This window comes from Mus pahari, chromosome 10 (genome assembly GCF_900095145.1).
Source record: "Mus pahari chromosome 10, PAHARI_EIJ_v1.1, whole genome shotgun sequence".
Lineage (NCBI taxonomy): Eukaryota > Metazoa > Chordata > Mammalia > Rodentia > Muridae > Mus > Mus pahari.
This window is the reverse complement of record NC_034599.1, coordinates 10,969,625-10,992,245: the sequence shown is the minus strand read 5'-3', so window position 1 is coordinate 10,992,245 and position 22,621 is coordinate 10,969,625. Positions and strand designations below refer to the sequence as shown.

At 48.5% G+C, this 22,621-nt stretch overlaps 1 protein-coding gene across 3 annotated transcripts in view; it reads right to left on the bottom strand.

Annotated features, from left to right (window-relative positions):
* Positions 1 to 4,593: 4,593 nt before the first annotated feature.
* The window catches only part of Smco4 (single-pass membrane protein with coiled-coil domains 4), a 51,025-nt gene continuing 32,997 nt past the window's right edge, over positions 4,594 to 22,621 (bottom strand). For all 3 annotated transcript variants that reach the window (XM_021207900.2, XM_029543737.1, XM_029543738.1), the window contains exon 3: positions 4,594 to 5,324. In XM_021207900.2, coding sequence (XP_021063559.1) covers positions 5,064 to 5,243 — 180 coding nt within the window. In that variant the 5' untranslated portion in view covers positions 5,244 to 5,324 and the 3' untranslated portion in view covers positions 4,594 to 5,063. The remainder of the gene's footprint in view (positions 5,325 to 22,621) is intronic.

Sequence of the window (22,621 nt, the reverse complement as noted above, 5' to 3'; positions counted from 1 at the left end):
GCGGAGCCTGGCGCATGCGCCTAGCAAGCTGTTTTTTCTCTCCCTTCCCCCTTTCGGGTCGGGCGCCATTTTGCTACGGCAGAATGCGGCGGCTTGCCACAATGCACACCACAGAAAAACGGGAACTCTACTGTCTTCTCACTGGTAGGTATCCAAAGCCAAGATTCAGAGCCCACGCAAGGCTACCACACTGTGAGCCCCTGAGACCAATCTGCCTTCCACACCCACCACCATTTTTGGTTTGCAATGAACTGATGGAGGTAACTCTGTGTGGTTTCCTGTGTTTGTCTTGCTCGGTGCTTGCTGAAACTTTTGAAGCCAGTAGATTTTTCAGCCAACTTGGAAACTAAGCCAATTTGCATTAATGTTTCCGGGTGTGTTCTTAAGACTGTACATTTCAGCTGCATATGTAGCAGAAGATGGCCTAGTCAGCCATCATTGGGAAGAGAGGACCCTTGGTCTTACAAACTTTATAAGCCCCAGTACAGAGGAACATCAGGGCCAAGAAGTGGGAGTGGCTGGGTAGGGGAGCAAGGGGGGAGGGTATAGGGGACTTTTGGGATAGCATTTGAAATGTAAATGAAGAAAATACCTAATAAAAATTGGGGGGAAAAAGATTGTACATTTCCTGTTGAGGAAATATTGCTTTGTCATGTCTATTTATCTCCCAGATCAAACTTACTATTTTTATTATTCTGATCTTCAGTTGCTTCAGTCGTCACTCACCTCACATACATTTGAGGCCAGGTTATCAACCCACCCATCTCCAATCACATCATGCTTTTGCTGCCTGCCCCATGTCTGCACCTTCCATTGCTCATGACATATCTATCCACCTTTTATTTCATTGCTGTTACAATTGTTGCCATGGCTTTTGTTTCTGTATGCCTGCCTCATCTCTCCCCATCTTCTCGTTCTCTGTTTATTGTATACTTCTGCTTTATGTATGTCTTTGTAGATGTGACTATGTCTTTGGAACTCCAGTCTGGGAGGACTGTGTGAAGCAGGCAGTTTAAGGCCTGCTGATTCCAAGTGCAGAGACGGAAACAGGCCAGCTAGGCATTCAAACAGTCAGTGACAAAGCTGGAAGTAGATGTGTTTCAAAATGGAGGAGTTTGCAAAAGAATTCCATGGCAGGCTTTCTTAATTTATTCCATTCTGAACCAGCTGAGCCAGCTGAGAGTCAGGTCTGACCCCAGAAACCTAACAGGCCTTCTAAAATATCCAGGTGACCCATACTGGAAAAGGAATATTCAAAAGTTGAAAATTTTTCTTGCTGGGAGAGTTCAAAGACAGACAACTTTCATGAAACAGTGGGAAGGAAATGCCAAGGAAGTAGAGAGGCTTAGCCAGAGTCCTGCCATTTTTACCAAGCCTTCAGGAGTCCTCTGGGATCCACAGAGGTTATGATGTAGCAGCTGAAGTGATTAAAAGCTTTTTTGAAAAGACTGTTCTTTCCCAAAGAACTGGCAGGCAGAGAAATACCTCAGGCCAGCACCTGATGTGTACTAATGTCAAAGAAGTTTGCCTGTGGAAGGCAAGACACTGACAAAAGGCTCATCAGAAGACAGCAGGGCCCAGCCAAGTAGGTGGGCAAGCTGGACCAGCACACTTGCTCTTCCTCATATCAGAAACGTGAGGACAGGGACAGTCACCTGCAAACCCTGCACATCTCCACTCTTACTGCAGACATTCAGGAAGAATTTAGAAGGCAGCTCTCATATTTGTCCCTAATCTGAAGATATCTGCTGCTTTGTACAGTGGTCTGTGGCAAATACCATAGAGAACATAGAATCGGCACAGCTCCTGCAGACAGAAACCACATTCCTGGGAACATCAGCACACTTGCCACAGGAGACAGCATCACGACATAGCTGCAGATGATGCACACACACTTGATGGCAGACATAGCCAAGATGCTTGCTTCCTTCTCTCCTCTAGCAAGTAAATGATGATGGACGATCCTCTGGGGGAGCAGGGAAGAGCCATCTGTGTAATCTTGCCAACAACCCAAGACAAGTGTCAGCATCTCCAATTCACAGGTGAGAGCCTGGCTGCCTCCGGAAGCAGAGAGGGGAACATGCCATCTACTCTTTGAACTAGCCAGGGAGGAATTAGAGGAGGCAGGCTCAAACTCATCAAACTGAGCCTTGCTCTCCCTCTCAGTGCGAGTTTGTCACACAGTCACACAGCACAGAACAGGTGGCCAGGCCATGCGGGTTCCCTGGAAGCTTGCTGTCTTCAGGGCTCCTGGGTCTCTGCGCTCTGCATGACATTTTACTCCTGAGAGAACCTCTGAGGGGCGTAGGAGGTGATCTGAGAATCTATAACCAGGCATACTCGCACAGGCACCTTGCCAGTGTCACACTGAGAAAGACTGGGTCTGAATTCTTCACACTTAGTTTCACACACCAGCAACTGTACTGATGGTCACTGTGATTTTGCTTAGCCAAAAAAATAGGTAAACAAACACACAGAGAAGCATTGATTTAAAGACAAAAAAATATCAAATGACACCATTTATGGCTCCTACTCCTATTTTCAACCTGACTCCTCTTCTGGAACATGCTCAGTAATAAGGACTGAGCACCAAGAATCCCATATCCCACTGCAGAAACATCAGCATGACTCCGACACTCCTAATACATAATTCAGTTTCTTCAGGAAACCACTGAGTCACTGGGGATAATTTCAAATTACCAAGTGCAGCCACAGGAGTGAGCACAATTTACCCTGAGAACTGGTAAACTTCCACTGAGCAGATCCACAGTAAACCAACATTTCATGCAGGTCAGGGGGTCGCTCACAAGATTATATTAATTTCAAAAGTTCACTTGCAGCCATCTTCCCTGAGCATGCCTAGTCACTGACTCTGCCGTGTGCCCTTCCACAGAACAAGAAGAAAACTGAGAGTCAGACAGGATTTAAAAGCCCATTACATGTATATCCTGGGATCTAAGCTGCTAAGGCAAGCCTGGGAAGCTGGCTCTGTGTGCTCTGTGAGGGTCTACATACACTGACAAGGGCAGAAATGGGCATTTATTGGGCTCCCTGGTCATAATGGATAAGATGCCATGTTGAGTTTGTATTTCAAAATACCATCTCAATGGTAAAATGAACAGATGTGGCTCCCCACAGGTCAGGTTTGGGAGCCTGAGCCTGTTTAGCTAGAAATTCAAAGAGATAGGATCCACAAATATCTTTGCTGTCCCCAAACTCATACTTTTAGATAACTCAAAATCTAGAAGGCCAAAGAACTCCCCCATGTTTACATATGGAGCCCACAGGACAGACATCTCTGGGTCTCCTGACCAAGGCTCCCCTTCACTTGGACAAAGGCGTATATGCCTGCTAGGTACCCTGCAGTGGATTCATCTACTAACAGCATCTAAGAGGCCACACCCATCCCACCAGGCAAGGCCTGTTCCAATACACTTGGGCAGTGTAGAGTTGAGAGAATCTACTGAAACCTAACACATTTACAGAGACTGTGGCCTCTGGAGCTGGTCCTCCCAGGTTCACCTCCTTTGCTAGGGAGCAGAGAACAGCAGCTTGAAGCTCATTAGCATGGGCCCTTTCCTCAAAATGCACAGCTTGTAAAATTGGGAACTGAAACTTCAGGACTCTGATTGCCCGCCTAAATGTGATATGAGTCAGATATCTGGGCCAAAGTGGAGTCATGACAATCTGCACTACAAGGAGAGTTCACAGTTACTGTTGAGCAGGAAGCTCTTCCCAGTGAAGAACAAATGCATATCACCGTGCCTGTCAGTCACCCGATTGGGAAAAGCCTCCCTCAGCAGGAAGGTTAGTACAGTAGTTCCTTAGCCACTGATCACCATCCCCTCTCTTAGAAGCCCCTTTTGTAGTAACCCTTCCCCTCTTCTGAGGTAATCAGAAGATGTGGGTTTTGTGTGAATTCTTGCAAGATGATGGCTAAGTTACTGAAGATAACAGATCCAGGTAAAAATATTTTGTCTCCTTGATAAACTACAGTTCCTAGAAAGTGGCTGAAACTATTGGGAACAGGCTCAAAACAGAACCCTGAGTTCCGGACAATTGAGAAATTTTTGTCACATACTTTGTCAACCCTAAATGACAAAGTTGCTAGTAAATCTCTATACAGGGCGGGGGGTTGCACCAGTATACTCACCCAAGTCAGCATCTGCAGACATCAGCTGGAGTCTCTCCAGGAAAGGCTCTCCAGGAATCTCCAGACACCCAGTAACACCGGTACTGCCCACAACCCCACCCCCGAAATGCAAAAGCCTGCACCCATCAACTAAGAACAAAATCTAGCCTGACCTTTTACCACAGGGACTGTGGTGTTTCCATTTGCAAATGTAGCTTCCAACAGAAAAGGCTAACCAGCAAAGAAGCTTGTGTGCTCATACTCCAATGAGAACTCTGCCTTAGCAAGAAGAGGTCCATTAGCACTCACTTTGTCCCTCTCTAGTCTTATTCAGTCAAAATACATCATTTCCTACATTGAGGAGCAGCAAGTGAAAAGAGAGGCAGGAACAGTCAGGGAGAAGGGGGTAGACAACAAGGCAAGGCTGGGACAAGGGGCACAAAAACAAGAGAAATACCCAGTTTAAGACTATTATCTCCTTTATTCAAAAAATAAATATTTCACTTTGAGTCAACATATTTCAAATTCCATCAAGCACAGAGAAGAAAGGCTGTCCCCTTAGAAAGTTGTGAAGTGGAGTCGGGAAGCATGCTGCTGGACGGGAGGGCGGCTCTGATCCCAACAGCATCACCCAGAGATGCTCTCCCCAGGGGCAGCGATGCATCGATTTCAGGAGAAAAAGGGACACACGCGTGCGCATGTGCACACACACACACACACACACACACACACACACACAGCTTTGAAGTCTGAAAGGCACATGAAGTGGACCATCAGGCAAATGGCACATTCACTGGTAAAATGTTCCCTATTCCCCACCCCCCAAAAGTAGAGAAATATTGATCAAGTCAAAGACCAGAGGAGACAGGGCACTCCTGCTCAGAGCTTGGCGTTGCAGACATCTCTGCAGAGGAAAGCAGAATGGACGTGCTCACTCGGTGACAGCGGGGCGAGTGGCCACATACACAAACACTACAATGAGGAGCACCACCACAGCCAGGGTAGGCAGGACCACAGTGGTGATCTGCTGCCGGGCCTCCTGCATGGCCTGCTTCCGCTCCTTCTTGTCCTTGGATGTCTCTTTCTTTGGCTTCCCTTTGAGCTGACGCATCTTTGTTAGAGGATGCTGGGAAGATATGTCCAGAGCCGGCTTGGAGAAAGGCCCACACCCCTCTGTCCAGGCAGGAGACCTCTGCAAGGAGAACAACTTGGTCAGGAAGGAATGGAGCAAAGGAAAGGAACCTCAGGGCTGGGGGAGGCTCGGAGTGTAAGCAATGCTTCAGACGTGAGGGCTGCTGCGCAGATGCCCAGCACCCATGCACTAGGCCAGGCATGCCTGAACATGCCCATAACCCCAGCACTGGGGAGCAGAGACAGACAACCTCAACAGTCAACAGTGAGCCTCAGGTCAGTAAGAGAGCAACAGATGAAGACACCTCACACACTGCTCTGGTCTCCTTTCATGTAGCAAACATGACACCCTGGAGGAAATCTCCTTTTTAAGACTCAGGAAGTTCTAAGGGGAGATTCAGAAAAACTCAGGAAGTCCCAGAAATTGACCAAATGGATAAGGCTGTCCCCTCCCCAAAGTTACACAAGCAGTAAGGACTTCTGCGGAGACCCAGACCAGAAGGGGCTCTAGTCGGCAGATCTACCTGTATGCTGTGCAGAATGTTCCAGGGTTGTGGTTTCTAGGCATCGCCCATTCTGGAGAGTGAGTGGGATTTCGGTGAAGCAGCTTCCTTCACACCATTGCTGCTGTAAGTGACCCTGAATTGACCCTGAACTTAGTAGATCACGAAGTTGATCTTCAATGGTATCAATACTTTTGTCCATCATTGGCTTTCTATCTGAGATGAAATAGACACATGCTGCCCCAGGAACTGTCACTTACCCAACCTGCCCACATGGGAATGCATACCTACCTGTTCACTCACATGCATACACCACATACACACCACATCAATATACACACGTGCATACACATGTGGATAGTTCAAGCAAAATTAGTATGCATATTATATTTGCAACTTGTAAGTTAGGGGAAAAGAAACCGTAGAGGTGATGGCAAGACGACTTCATTTCAACTCTCCTGAGTACCTGCAAGTGCTGGGCACCCTCCAGAGCTCAGGCCACAGGTGGTGACTGATTCTGTCTTCTAGGGACCACACTGTGTGGTCTGGTCAGATTCACACTGAAGGGAGACTGTGTGAGTCCACGGTCTTACCACCCCTCAACTGGTTTCTGTCTTGTGTTAAATTCTGAGACTCCTGGAGATACCCATGTACTCAAAAATGATTAACACCCATAAATAACTATAGCACACCTCTCTATAGAACTCGGCTTCTTAGTTTTAAGCAACAGAAATATACTTTGGCTGATTCAAATTGAGAACTTCACCCAGAACTTTTGACACCTCAGATTCCTCAAAACAAAAGAGGGTCAGCTCAGAAAATGGGCAGTTTGATGGGCACCATGGTGCCATATGCCATAATCCTTGTTCAGATCCGTTCCCAAGGCACAGGAACCACAGCCTGTGTCTTCTCCATCAGCCGCAGTGTCACTATGTGTTTTCCACACAGCGCTAGAAACATGTAATGCTGACTGCCAGGACCAACTCCACACTGTCCAGCCCGAGCTCAGGTTCCGTATGTCCACAGTCCACCTCCCAGCTCTCATAGCAAGCAGAGCAATCTCCGAGCACCAGGATGGAGTCAGAGTCAGATACTAGGCAGGGATATAGCCACCAAGATGGTGGTCAAACCACCACCAGGGGACAAACATGAGGTTAGGAAGAGCTATTCCCCAGCGCTCCTCTGACAAGGGCTTTTATACCAGAGACCATGTACTCTGTATTGTCTGGAGCTGTGTGTGGCCTCTGTCATCTTAATATCATCTTAACAAGGAAGCCAACAGTCACATCCGAGTGACCCTCTTAGGTGGCACAGGCTAAGTTCTTTTTCATTGTCAGGTATCCTAATCTCTTAGGAAACCTGAACATGTACTTCATCCAATCAGGCAACTTCGCATGCAGGTATGAGGTAACCAGCATTACTGTGCTAAGATTACATAACATCAGCCTCAACCAAGTCAGAGCTTGCTCCCCTAGCTTTTCAGCAACTCCATCTGTAGTAGGTGCTGACAACAGCCACTAGCTTCTTCTTGGTGGCCCAGCAGTGACCAGCCTCGTATCCAGCCTCGGGTGCTGTTGAGGGGTGCTGGGACCTTTAAGAGGCAGAGCTCTCCCTCTCTTGGTGTCCATCAAGAGAACTAACAAATGTTCAAACTGTGCGTCCAAGTAAGTCCCTTCTCTTCTGATTAACTAAGTAGGACATCTGTTATCGGGGCTCTGTAGTAGAACTGATCATCACTGCTCCCTGGAAGGAAGGCAAGAAGCTCAGGAAGCCTAGACATTACTGACTGACTTAACTTCTGACAGAGTGTTCACAGCTCAGAAGTGCGGCTGACAGGTTACTTCCCCAGGCCCTGACACCAGCATCTAAACAATGAAAACCATGGGAATCTAAGGGAGGACCGTGCAAGGTCCAGGAAGGCCCTGCCTGCCCACTGGGTCAGGGGTGGCACCGGCTGGCTGACACCTCTACCACACACCTGCTCCCGGCTCAGGCAGAGCAGGTTGAGCTTTCCTGAGCCTCTTCTTCTATCTGGGGATTCTCAGTGGCTGGGCTTGAGGGCAAACAAGGCTGGAGTCATTAGATCCGACTGTGCTGTTGTACAACAGGCTTTAGTTTCTCTACCGTTTAGAGAACACCATGGGCTAAAGAGGAAACGTATCCTCCAGCAGTCACCCAGTTTGTAGCTAGTACCCAATGACCTGTGACTACGTGAGGGAGCGCACAGGGTCCATCCTCTTCCTGAACAAGCAACCAGTAGTAGTGCCTGACTGTGGCCACTTCACTGTGAGGCTGTCTAGGCCAGCCCCACAGCCGTTCCCTCCCTCGGAGCTCCCTCAGGTTGGCCAGCAGCACCTTGAGCCCCTGCACTGAGCAGCCACTCTAGCTAACAGTACAGTGCCTGACTTCCCATTCTGATCCTTCAACTGCTGCTGGTACCTCCCACATATGTGCAGCTAATAATCAAAGACAGAAGCCTCCATGATCAGCTCTTTGCATACTGAGGAGTTCCCTGAGGCTGAGCCCCCAGGGATGGCACCAGCTTAGTCTGCATTCACAGGACATACAGTTCAAATTCTAGGCGCCTTCCCAGGTTATGGATGGCTCTGTAGTGTGGGCAGATAGAGAGAGCAACTCTGAAGTCATAACTGAAGGGGAAACTCTGTGTGTAAATGAACTAGCCAAGACAACAGCTGGGAAGAGCACAGGAAAGGGGCAAAAGAGGAGCCTGAACCAGGAGGGGCCAAGCAACTACTGGGAGCTTGAAGTAAGGAGTGGGTGGAGCACAGGGGCTACAGAGTCAGCTCTTCCCAGGATCTTAGTGAGGCAGAGGCTTCATTCCAAGGGCAGCAAAGGCTTGATGGCTTGAGGCAGTGTTCTAATTTGCTGCTTGCTGCTGTGATGAACACCATGACCAAAATCAACTTGGAGAAGATGGGGCTTACGACTTACATGTCCTGACCATTATCCATCACCGTGGAAGTCAGGGCAGGGGCAGAAACAGAAACTGAAGCATAGACTGTACAGGAACTCTGCTTACTGGATTGCTCTTGCAGCTTGCTCAGCTTGCTCTTTTTAATGTAATTCAGGAACCACCTGTACAGGGGTACCATCACCCACAATGAGATGGGCCCTTCCATAACAATCATTGGTCAAGAAAATGCCCCATCTTCCTACAGGCCAATCTGATGGAGACATTTTCTCAGTTGAGGTTTTCTCTTCCCAGACTGACCCTAGTTGTGCCAAGTTGGCAAAATAAAATAAAATAACCCAGCACACACAGGGAGGCACAGTGAGCAGTGTGTCCTGGAAGAAGCAAAAGTCAAATGGTCTGGTAGGTGTTGGAGTCTTAGACGTCGGGCAGTCAGCATGACGAGGTTGGAGCTGCTTGCCAGAAGTCCAATGGGTAGGCCTTACTGGCATCACACATGGCCAGTGAGGATTTGGCAGCGACAATGAAGAGAAATCCAAGGTCTGGAGACACTGGGTGGGCCACCAGCTGTCTAGTGACACTATCATGAAAAACACCATGAGGACAAGAGGAAGGCAAGATCCCAGGAAGACATTAATTTTGTTCACACATGCCCACGTGTAAGGATGCTGAACAGGTGCTGCCATGGAAATACCTAGGAGACAGCTGAGAGTTTGGAGCTGAGTCTGCCTGGGACTTTGGTAGGACTAGGGAGGTCACCACAGCAAGGCAGACAGAAGACTGAACCCGGGTCCACACTGCAGCCTGGAAGCTGTGGGTCAGCAGACATGGAGGTGAGGAAAAGAAACTGAAGCGAATGTTCATCATGGGGCCCAGGAAAGCCCAGGTCACAGCAAAGATGACAAGACAATGAGAGCCATACAAGCTGCCCCGTTAGTCACTGCACAGCGCCTGCTGTGGAAGATTTCAACAGGGCATGAGACCGGTTGTGACTAACAAATGCATGCAGCTGCCAAGGTCCCAAACAGTTTCTTACTCGTCTTTTAAGAGCCTGCTTCAGAATGTAATTGAACATGCAGCTTCCTTCTTTGAGAAAATTTTGCCATGAAAAAAAAAATTGGCTAAACACACTCAAGGCACAGCTGATTTCCATGTTGGCATGAACACCTTCATATTCTCCCAAACTGTAAAGAAAGATAACACACATTTTCAAAAGCAAAGTGCAGAGAGCTGACTTGAATTTCTGCGGAAGACTGTACAGCTAGGAAAGGTTTTCTGATTTTATTTTAAGAATGAGGGTAACCAGAAAGTGTCAGAGAGTGTTTGAGGATCTAGCAGAGGGAATGAGGAGCAGACGAACTGAAAACGTACTTGCAATGGAAAGTGCACAGGGAAGAAACTGATGAAGGGAACAGGAGCCTGGGTCCACCCTGGGAACACAGGAGGAGTAGGTCTACACAGGAGGACACACAGGAAGCGTGGTTCTGCCAGGAAGCATGGAGGAAGCGACATAGGGGTGTGAAGTCCGAACTGAAGAAGACAGAGGAGGGATGGTTCTGCCCACCTGGGTGGGACATAGGAGGGGAAAGATTGACCTGGAAAGAAACAGAAGTTCTAGGGGTTTTGCTTGCTTGTTTGTTTGGGGAGTAAACTGGAAAGTTAGCTGATTAGGAAGCTGGGAAAGGCAAGCAAGGCTTGAACTCATCATAGTAAAGGAAAAAGACCCAACAGGGAGAGGCGGTCCACATGGTGGGCACCGCTCTGTGAGCACGACTGACTCAGGGGTTCTTCTGGGCCCAAGCTGTACCTTGTAGACATCACCAGGACTTTGGAAACGGGTAGATTTCTTCAAAAGGAAGCTGAGCCAACTGGCCTGCAATTCTAGAATCTGAGAAGTGTGCGGAGCCTCTGTGGTTGGACAAGCTTCTGCCCAGAAATGAGTAGCTCGTCTCTTGAGGCACACAGAAGAAGGAACTAGAGAAGCTACTCAGTGTCCTGGGTGACAACAGCAGAGACCAGGATGTGGTGGCAATCAGGAACAGAGAGGCAGCCTTCAACCCTGGGAGGACCCAGCGATACCAGGCCTGTGTTCTTAGGTTACTGATAGTGGTTTCCATGGCGACAAATGCCTCTTTGACCACAAGCTGACATTCTCTGCACTGAACATGGAATAGAGCCAGAATTTAAGTATTCCTCCAGAACCCCAGCTTACTCAAGGAAGGAGTAGCACAATCCACTGCCAACCCACAAGCTCTGACTATAGAGCGCCACCACCCTCTGGGCACACCACACACACCTTCCTGACCTCGGCTGTCTTTGGGGCCACATCTGATGGGTTCACCAGTCCCTTGCAGAGAAGAAAAAAGGGGCAAAGCTGGCCATCTCATCAAGCTTTCCCCAGCAGCTATGCCCAACCCATGTTCTTACTGTAACTGCTCCCCCAATAAGATTCCCTACACATATGCACTGTCACATTCTTTAATGAACCTTTTTTCCAGTTTGGAGGTCACCATGCACATACCTGATATACCCCAGTAAGATGGAAGGAAGCTGGAGCCACCAGTTGGTCACAACAGCCTCTAGCTCCCCTAACCAAAGAACCAGAAACATCATAAACATTGAGTTCTTCCTGATTCTAAAGTGACTTCACAGGCTATGTCCCACCCCCACCAATGGAAGCCTATGGCAACTGACCAACTCTGGAACCTTCCAAGTGGCCAGTGGGAAGTGACTAGAGGTGGGTGCATGGGGGAGATGAGAAACTGCTGTGGTTATGATTATGTTATTCTCCCACACATGTGCACACCGATGGACACACACAAACACATATAGATATTGTGTATGTGTGTAATGTTCTAAAATGACCTCCTTTCCCCCACTTAGAGATCATAGTGTATATGCCACTGAATCCTAGTAGGGAAACAGCAGGGAATGAGAGCCTGGCTGTAAGCAGGGCTGAGCCTCAGCTCTGCCACATGTAGTTACAAGACCCTAGGTGAGGCACTAAATGTTTCATGATCTGACTTTCCTCTGTAGATCGGGTAGGAAGGCTGCTTTGTTGAGTGACTGAAACACCAAAGGCAATCTACTACCTGTAGTACCCAGTGTACTCAATGGGCCACAGCAGAGTCCAGTGGGGAGCACACACTTAGTGCCCAGTGGGGAGCGCACAGAGCCTACTGCCCAGAGAGGGCTAGCTGTCTTTGTATAAGAGGCTGGAAATTCTAAACACATCTGCTGCTTCGTTTTGTTTTAAAATTTACTGCGTAACTATGTGAGACAGAATCCTCCTGTTTCTCTTTCCCTTAGTTTTCTTTTCCCATTCGCTAGGCAGATGTTCAGAGGTTGGTTCCTGCTATCAAGGGCAGGTGAGGAGAACAAAGGTTACTCTCAACCCCTCCATCCCAGACTTGCTAAACTCAGCTCCCTAGTACTGAAGCCGGAGCCTTTAAAGTGCGGCGAAGGGACTGGAGGGTCAGCCGGACAGTTGAGAGTGAGTTCCATTTGCAGTACCTACATGGGGCAACTCTAGCTGCCTGCAATCCCCTCTTCAGGGAATGTGATGCCCTCTGCTGGCCTCCAGATGTCTGTACTCAACTGCACACCCCCACAGACATAACTTATAAAACCTTAAATGTGGCTGATCTCCAAAACAAGCGGTGTTTAATATAGATTACATTTTGAAAGATTAATGCCAAAATTGAGGAGTGTAAAATACCTCACTAAAACATTTATATACCGGTTACATGCTGAAATGGTAATATTTTGGATACTTGGGCTTAAAGTTAACTTCACCTGTTTTCTGTCTTAATTTGTCTCCTAGAAACATTTCCATTTCCTCAGTAGCTTGAATAACACTCACCATAGATACTACTCTGCTTGAATGGCAGCGCCATGAGTCCCAGGCTCCGCCCTCCTGGAAGTATCACAAGGCTCCACCCACAACAGTCAGGACTCCCCAGGCCTCTCACCGCCCAGTGCCGGCTCTCCCATGCAGAGCAGCATGACCCTTGGCTGCTGACAGACACACTGGAGCACCTACACCCACAATGAATCCAGGATTCCCCGCCCCCCCAGCACCCTCTTCCAGGTACTGCCAGCTGCTACTGCCCCTCCCACCCTTGGCCAACTCTCTCTCACCCCTGACCCTCACTCTTGACTTCTCAGGGACTGCAAATGTACCTTAGAGGTAACATGACGGCCCCCATACGGACTGGCAGGAAGCCTGTGTGTAACAGGCACTCAGCAGACATGCGCTTAATGGAGGGGTAAAGTCCAACTGAAGCACTTCTTCAGCAACAGAGAGAGAGAGAGAGAGAGAGAGAGAGAGAGAGAGAACACTGCAGGAATGAACTGTGCACCGCTTACAAGCACATGCTCAGTGTTTGCCACAGTCCTGCAGGATTGTCTTTTACTATTTAGATGATGAAAGACAGTCAGATTAAGTACAATGAGTTTTCCAAGTTCAAAGACTGTAAGTAACAAGTACAAAGTCAACTCCAGTGGAAATCCACAATAACCATGGATGAAATAGTTAACGAGGAAATAACTGACCGAGGATCTGAACTCAGACCTGCTTTACAGCAACCAGCCTGTCTGTTACAGCTAAGAGCTACTGTTTCCCAGGCCCCCTTACCAGCGCTCTACCGATCATGCAACTATGCCATGAAAACAGAGACTGAGGCCAGGAGCTGCAGGCCCCAGGCCCACAGTGAGAAGCCCAGCTGTGCTTCCAACCCAGCTCCTACAGCTCAGGTGCTGTTCCATGCGTCTGCTCCCAAATGGCCAGCACCACACACCATCTACATAATACTATAGACAGCTTTCCCTGCTCAGCAGCTTTAGGATCTGAGGCCGCAGGATGAGTGTGGTATCTTCAGGCTATCTTACTTGCTACTGACAAGAGTCCATCTCATTAGGCTTGCCCTAATGTCTAAAATAATGTGCTAGAAAGCTTTTTGCAAACTTTGGCTACTAAGGAAATGTTACTTAATTTATTGAAAACCCTAGCTTTTTGTGTTGCTGCTTAGACTGCACAGTCGTGCAAGTCAAAAAAAAAAAAGATGGGCTGCATCCTGTCAGAATGAGAGTGAGGGCTAGGCAGCTCCGAAGGGCTTCTTGGTCAGTGCAGCTTTCTCTGCCCATCACTACCCTTGCCCAGGACTAACAACATGAAGGTGGCCAACAGGTGGAGATGTGCCCACCAAGCACAGCTTGGCCTGGCTTAGGGTGCACATTAAGTTGCTGGGGACTGTGGCAATTATATGTGACCACTCAACACACGGCAAGTCAGGAGCCAGGCCTAGGGCAGAAAGCCCGCCAGACCTCACTTCTTGCACCAGAGAAGTCAGTCTCCGGAGCCTTTTGCTCCTACTGAGGTCACTTTGCTGCCACAGAGTAGGGGACAGGGACATGCAGGCTACTAGGGAGACTGAGAAAGACGGGGACCTGACTCCCACTGAGCACCGCGGCTAACACAAGCGCTTTCCCGGGAACAAACACAAGAACAAACACTGACAGCCATGCAGGCGCCAGCTCCTCTGTCCTCTACCGATGACAGGCCAGAGGTCTGAGAAGCACAACCAAGCTGAGGGGGTCAGAACGACAGGCAGAAGCACACCTCACATTGAGGGCAGAAGAATCAAGAAAACACACAATTCGTCAAACTAGGATCTGTCATGTCTAAGAAGAAATCCAAGAACACAATAGAACTGGGGGCTGACAGGAAATCCCAGGATTCTCAATAAGTTAGGTGGGTAACATTTCTTAGCAACTGAGGTTTGCAAAGTACTTTCCTGCGCATTATTCATTTCTTCCTCACAGCTGCTCTCCACGGCGCCCGGCCTTACTTAACAAGAACAGACAACACGCAGAGAAATTAAGGGCATGGCAGGGTCTCAGACCTATCCCAGTAGTCCTAGGGACAGTGACCCCGCAGACCATGGGCCTCTTAGACCTTCAATTATCCCATTGTAAATTAGGGATAAACATACCTCTCGTTCAACTATTTCTTAAGTTATACTATACACTGGGGCAAGGATTCAGCTGTGAACTAAGCGGGAAGAAATGTTGCCCTAGGTAGGGCGCTGTCTTCACTCACAGGGAATGTGAGATGAGATGGACACCGGCCTCCAGGAGGCTGCTAACTTTCTGGTGAATGGTGGAGAGGGCTTCAGGAGAAAGTGAGCCTGGAGCAAGTCTGGAAGCAGGTAAGGAATAGCCTGTTAAGATTTCTGGGATAACCTTGCAGGTAGAGAGCAGAGCAGAGTCAGTCCCTGGTGGGCACGTCTGGCATACCTTAGCATGGCCCAGAGGCCAATGAGGATGCAGAGGGTGGGAGAGTATTGTCAAGCTTCAAACCCGGGATGATTAAATGAGGTGCCTAGATAACATGTCCAAGTGGACTTGGCCACCTCTCCCTGCAATCCTGCACTCCCTACCTATTACTGGGCCCTCCTGGCTGGCGTACCCCAGCCCTTACCCTAAACTTCTCCAGCTCAGAGGATAATATATAATCCCTATATAATCCAACCATTGTGGCTACCAGTTTTCTTTGTACCTTTGGGCCTCCTGGCTGCTGTGCCTGGTTCCCCTGCTCTCCCCTCCTCTATCCCCTCCCCCCTCTCCTCACACGGCTCTGGGTCCTGTCCACTCCAGACTCTCCAGATGTCCTTGCCTCTGGCTATACTCTCCCACAAATCTATAATAAATTTCCTTCCCCACCACACTTAGAAACAGCCATGGTCCTTTCTTCTTTATTTTACTCAAGTATCATGCTGAAAGATCAGAAAGCTGGGACAGGCCACGAGCAAGATGAAGACTCACAAGCCATCTGCCAACATTTTACAGTAACTCTGTGGGAAAATTCCCCAGAGGCAAAGACTGAAGCAAGGGCTCAGTGGTGACTCTAGTGAATCCTTCATGCATGCTGTGGTGACTTAGTGCAGGGGAGGGACACATGTGGTCACATGCTGGGTGCACCTAGAGAGACTGATACATGGGGAACTTGGTAAGAAAGACAGAAACAGACTAAAGACTGTTGTGAACAACAGACCTTAGTGGAGAAGGTACTGGAGTGGGAGATACAGGGAAACAGATATTTGAACACATGAGACAAATCTGAGACCCCATTAGAGCACATCAAGACCCTGCGCAGGTAGCTGAACATGGCTCCGCCTTGGTCAAGGAGAAACTGGTCTGGATTCAGGAACTATGGGAGATGGGAGATGGTCTGAAAAAGCTGATGAGAACGCACAGGCCAAAACAGGATCCGAGAACCACGCTCTGCTGCCAGCCAATGCGTGGACCCTGGGGAGCTGACCCAGGGACCTAAGCATGAAAACAACACCCACCGCAAGTATAATGCAAGCACCCATCAATCAGTTCTCATGGCGGGGAGTGCTGACAAAACAACTGTGCGTGAAAAAGGAACATGGGGAGAACACACCAGCCCAGCAGGCAGGGAGAGCAAGAGCGGAAAGGCCACAGAACACCTGTTCAGGTAGGACAAGGAATTGCTAGAGGGCTGAGGTGTCTGCTGCAGCACAAGGTCCAGTTTGTCACAGGCCGCATCTCAAAACAAAGTAAGCCAACTGCTACCCGAGAGAATACACTGTTAAATTCTCATTCTGCCATTAAACCACAGCTCTCTCTTTTGAGTTTGAGTTATTGCCATATTTCCCAGACGAACTTATAATTGCATGATTCTCCTGTTTATGAGAAAATAATCTTGGCTCGGAGGTATGTGGGTATCGAAGGGGACCCCCTGAGCACAGACTAGTCTCTTACACACCTTCCATTATCCAAAGCGCTGTGTATCAACAAGGGCTGAGCTGAATGCCAAGGTGTGGCCCTGAAAGATGGACCCTGAACCAATAAGCAGAAGTTACAGGGAGCTGGGCTGGACTAGCTTTGAGGCGGGGAGCTTTCTCTCTCTAGGAGAGGCCAAAGGAGGCAGGAAGATGAACTGCAGACTGCAGAAGAAATCCTGCAGTTGGGTCACAGAGACATCTCCCATAGTTGCTGCCGTTCCCCTCTACTCTGGAACATCCTCTACCTGATGCCCAGGTTCCTCTGAGATGGAAAGGACATCGAATATGTAAGGACCAGCTTTCCCAGACACTGCCATTCCTTAACGGCAACCCCTATTCAACCCCACAGGCATCTTCAACCTCATCTGCTATTCAGTTAGACACACCAAGATAGCAGGCACACCAAGCAAGACCAAGTCATCTCTTGGCTGATGATACATCCGCTTAGGACTAAGGCAAGGTTCAGGGGAGAATTCACTAATAGGTATGGACCAGTCAACTACACACACTAAGGTTAAGTCATTTCTCTAATTTCTCCATCTGGAATAGGCACAATGGTGACCATCTCCTTTTAAAGACCAGGTTTGGGGCACAACCAGCCTAGTAATAAAGCTTCACCTTATCTTCCCTGTCACCCTCAGATGTCAGGGAGCCCTCTGCAACATGAGCCTTGTTGTGCATATTGTCACAGATCATGATGAGGCCTTCTGTGGCTCTCACTGACCCCTGACAGCATCCTCAGGTCTCCAGCTCGCCCTGGTCATTAGGCCCTCATCCCAGAGAAAAGCAGCCAATACTGAGGTTCTAGAGTCACCTGGGCCCGGAACACGAGCAGGTAATGTGTCAGTGTCCAACCTGAGCAGTCTGGTTCCCCAGACGCTTGTTACAGTCTCAGCCTCCTCTTCACTAATAAGCTACTTACACTCTCACCCAACAATTATCCATGTTTAACACTCTTTATACGTCACTTCCCACAGACGGAAACAAGGTCCTCGAGAGGCATGGCACATCACCCTGTGGCTCTGTCTCACCTGTGGCTGATACATTATGTTGTACCTAAAACAAGAAAATGTCATTTGACCAGAACTTGCCAGCCTGTCCTTGCAACAAGATTTGGGCACACTCTCCTCTCCTTCTTAGACATGACTACAGACCTCGTGTTCTTACAGGCACAGACTTCATGAACAAGCAAAATACCCCAAGCACCAGCGTCTATAGAACCTCTAAAATGAGAAGCCACCTCTAAGTACAGCAAGTAAATTATAGAGCCAGATGATGCAGATACATAAAAAGGAAGGGGGTGAGGGGCTGCCCGTAGTTTTTTTTAAAAGAATAGCAACTGCCTATCCCCAAAACTCTATGTGGGCCCTTCTTGATAAAGAAACTGGGGCTCAGCCCACCTTCAGGGCTGGACCTGGAGATGAAGACAGAGAAGAATTCACTTTGCACTTCATGTATTCACTCAGCAGACATTTGTCACGAGCCATCATGCTGGGACCTGACTGTGCAGGTTCAGACACACTTCCCAGAAGCATCCATCAGTCCAGTGCTGATCCACTGTGGCCACCATGATCACAGACAGACAGACAGACAGACAGACAGACAGGTCTAGGAAACAGTCGCTATTCACCGCATACAAGGCAGCCTTGGTGTGTGAGATGTCTGATCCTGGTGGTGGAACTTGAGCTCTAACTGAGGAAGACAGCAATAAATAACTGCTGTGTGAAGGGTATTGTGTGGTGAGGAAGGAGCAAGCAATGAGCAGGAATGGAGCAGGAGGGGCTGGGGCAGGCAGCGATGTAGGACCTCTCTCTGATCACAAAGGAGAATAAGAGGAGGGCATCAGGTAGAAACGAGGAGGAGGAGGTCCTGAGGCAGGAGTAGCCTGAAATGTGTCACATTCAGGAAGATGCCCGCGGCAGTCAGAGCAGAGGGGCCGATGTGGTCAGCGGCCCAGAAAGCGGCAGCACTGGAGAGATCCAATCAAAATACTCCCAAAGCTGACTGGTGACATCTTGAGGCCTATTATCTAGCTTCACTGCAGCCCCAGGCTCCTGAAACAAAAAAATCGAATATTCTGCAAAAGACAGGCAGTGAACTGGGTACAATAAACATTTACCAAGTTCTCAGAAATTTCCTAAGTGTGGGTCTTGGGGTGGGAAAAGGAAAATGGCCCTGTCAAAAAATGACCTTGAACTACTAAAGTTCACTTGTCATTAACAAATTGATACATATTTGGCCTTGAATTTAGGCACCTTCTTTTGGATTAAACTTTAAGCTGACTTGCTAAAGTGAACATGGAGGGTGGCTTAAGTGAACTGTACAGAACAAAGGTGGGCTTCCCGCCATCTCCGACTCCCTACATTCCAGGTTAGCCATGGCCTCTACCCACCCAGATCTCCGTGCAGTCGTGCTCACATGGTCCCTGGCCTTGCCACCACCCACTGCTGCTGACTGACTCATCAGGGGGCTGATCAGGCTCCTACAACACTAAACCTAGAGCCTGAACTCACTGCAACCACTTAAGGGAAAGCTGTAGTCCCTGGAAGGGAAAGTCCACTGACTTTCCATGCCACTCTGATCTGCCGCCTCCTTCTCCCTCAAATTGCAAATGTCAGAATCTCAGTGGAGCCAAGGGCCACCTTAGCATCCAGGACTCCCACTGCCAGTGCTGCACAATGCTGATGCACCTTCAAGGTCCTACATGTGCTGAGTGTGGACCTGCCCCCCGCCCCCAGCAGCTCATCCAGTCTCATGTCTGTCTGCAATAGTGGGAGCACACCTGCTACTTCAAGCCTTCCCATCTGACCTGTGTCAGCCTGTTCCTCTTGTTAACACTGCTGAAGCAGAAAGCCTGGACGGACACGCCCGGACCTCCCCTCTGTGCCACCCCAGATACAGCTCTATCCTTGCTACTCCTCGCCCCTCCTCCTGATACAGCCTCTCTCGTGCCGTCTCTTCTCTATCCCCACAGCCTTGAATTCTGGCCTGACCTTTGATCGTGAAGGTTACCAAAACAGGTGCCTAACCTGTGCGTTTTCCTAAGCCCACTACTCCCTCAAGCCTGAGGGAGGAAAGCGTACCTGAACCCTTCTGAAACCCTGCTCATATGGGCAGGGTAAAGCAAGCCATACCTGCCCAGCCCCCTCATTTCCTCTTACCAGCAAAGATATACGGCAAACTTCAAAATCACTATAGCAGCAGATAAGGGAGATGTGAATGTCTTCAGCAGAAGGTACGATGACTCATCTAAACCTTATTCCTGTTTGAAAGTATTGTCACTGGAAACTTTTTCAGCATGAAAATATTACTGGCATAAATGTGCATCACTCGATATGCGGGGTCAAAAACCAACCTGTCAGATGAATAATAAGAAAACCAAGCGAGCAATAACTGATCGTTAAAACATCTAGATTCCCAGCACTTAGAAACTGTTAAGAATTCGAGATTTTGCTGACACAGCATCACTAGAGTACAGTTCCTAAGATCTGAGGAAACTAGAAGGCAGAATGTCGCAGCCCAGCAGCCCTGGCTAGCAATGCTGAGAGAGAGAGTCCACGGGCCCTCTGCATTTTAGCTGCATCTCGTCTTCCTGGTTAAGTCACTAAACTGGAGTCAGGCCTCACTTACAATGGGGAGTCTGAATTCTGAGTCTCACATCCATGAGAACAGAGTGAGAGATGGAGAAATGGCTCCACAGTTAAAGGTGCTTTCCACCAAGCCTGACAACCTGCACTTGACCCCTGCCAACTGCATGCCGGGAGAGAGCCAACTCCCTCACTGTTCTCTGGCCTCCATACAAGCCACAGCACATGCCCACCCCAGTGCAAACACACAATAAATTAACAATATACCAAAGGGCATGGGATGGGCTCTCCTGCCCCTTTCTTGCCCTTTTCCTATTTCCCTTCCCCTCTCTCTTCATGTGCTCAAGGCTGGCCGGCCTCTCCTCCCTCCCTCCCTCCCTCCCTCCCTCCCTCCCTCTCTCTGCCCTTCCCTGCCTCTACTACCCTAACTCCCCTTCCCATGCCCTGAACAAACTCTATTCTATACTTTAGAAAACACAGGACACTGCTGCCTTTCAGGGGGCCTTAGGAAGGCAGTCACGTTCCATAGAGAAATCTGATCCAGAACTCACAGCATAAATTCTACAACAGTGTTCTGCTAGCTTCAGAATTAGAGAGGCCAAACTCCTATATAACCCTATCTGCTCCACAGTCTAGCTCCTACCCACCTGCAAGAGCTCATGTCCCACCCCGCATGCCCCCACAACTATCTACCTTGCCATCTTGACAGACCTATCCCTCCTACTGTCTAACACACCTGGGAGTCCTCCTATAAGACCCACCATAAAGGTCACATGACTTTCTACTCTAAAGGCGAGGAAGAGGCCCATCTCTGAGCGCTTGGAGACCCTAGTCATAAACTCAACCGCAGTGCTGCGACACCCGTAGATCTCCTTGTGTGGCATCTCGTGGTTGTTTTTGCTGTGATTTACCAGTCATAATTCAAATTTATACATCATACAACAGCTGTGTTCATTAGAGGCCACCACAACTACAGCTGGAATTTTACTATTTCTGTTCATTACTTTGAACAGGAAGCCTGTGAAGATGGGGTGTTAGATCAAGAAGGGGGAGGCGCTTTTCAGAGCTGTGCCGGCATGTGTAAACACTCATCAGAGAACGGTCAAGGTTGATATAAAGAGCCACGCTGTGGACAGAGTGTGTTTAGGAGGAGGGCTGCACATGCTAACTTTGCTTTTCTTCCTCCTCTGGAATGTGTCTGGCTTTTCTATCATCACTGATGAGTTCCTGAGTTACAATGCTACTGAACGTTCTTATGCCAAAAATCTGGGAAGAGGACCACTCGGGGATGGAGAACGTGTCAGGGTGCTATTTCACTACGGACTGCTCGTGAACTTAGGAAGGTTCCAAATGAAATAATGATTCACTTCTGAGTTCTAGGCATTGAAGTTCTGGGATTGTTAGGAACAAGCCCTCCCCCCCCAATCCGTGTCCCAGAACAACAGTGATCCCATACATTCCGTCCTTGAGAGGCTGACAGTTATGTTTACTGCATTAGGAATCAGTCATAGTAATCTTCAGTGCACGCTGTCCTTTTTACAGGAAACCTGTAAGAAGCCACTAACAGGACGAAGGAGGGGGACAAGGACAATGGATGCATTGTTACTTAATTCTCAGCCCAAAGGGAGGGGCAGAATAGAGACGGGGTGCCAGGCTGCCAGCTGACAGGCCTTGGCAGTCAGCTAGGCGAACGGGAACCTGGTTTGGCTATGGGAAGGTGACAGGTGGGTTTGAGGCAACTTTGAGAGGCATCCAGAATTCAAAGGAAGCCAGACTAAGACCCTCTAAGTCTTGGTTTGAAGAGAAAAGCAAGTTAGCTACTATGTGCCTGGCTGAGATGGAGGGGAGATCTGCCATACCCACACTTGCTAACTGCTGAACAGGAAACAGAAAAGCCTACAGAGCCCAAAGGAGTCCCAGGAAATGATGGGCACCCCAAGGTGGTCTCATTACTGCCCCCGTCCTCTGGTCCTTTCCTCTGACAGTGACTGAATTGTCCCTGCCGCTGTGCCAGCTCAAGGTGGGGTGCAACCAATGAGACCACGTCAGCTAGGAGCACAGGCTACCTCAGCATCACAGGTACTAACCCTTTAAGGTCTAGAAAACGAAAGCCTATAGCTATCTAACAACAAGAGAAACCGATAGAAAAAAACTGATACGGAATTTTTTTAAGCCATAAAAGACAAAATTATGTCAATTGCAAGGGAATAGATGCCACCAGAGATAGTCATATTAAGCAAATTTATGCTTAAAAAAAGTATGAGAAAGACAAATTTCAGTTTGCTCTCATTTGTCCTTCCTAGATTTAATGAAGATACATAAAGTGATATATATTATATATAACATGAAAGTGAGGTAAAACTGCTTAGGGGAAGGGGTCAAAGGGGACAGTGGAGAGATGTGGGGAGGGTCATATACTTACATATATGAAAAAGCCTCATGTGACAGCAAAGTACATAGTAGAAACACAATGAAAATTTTTTAAAATTTGCTTTATGCTACAAGTGGAAGTACACAGCCTAATG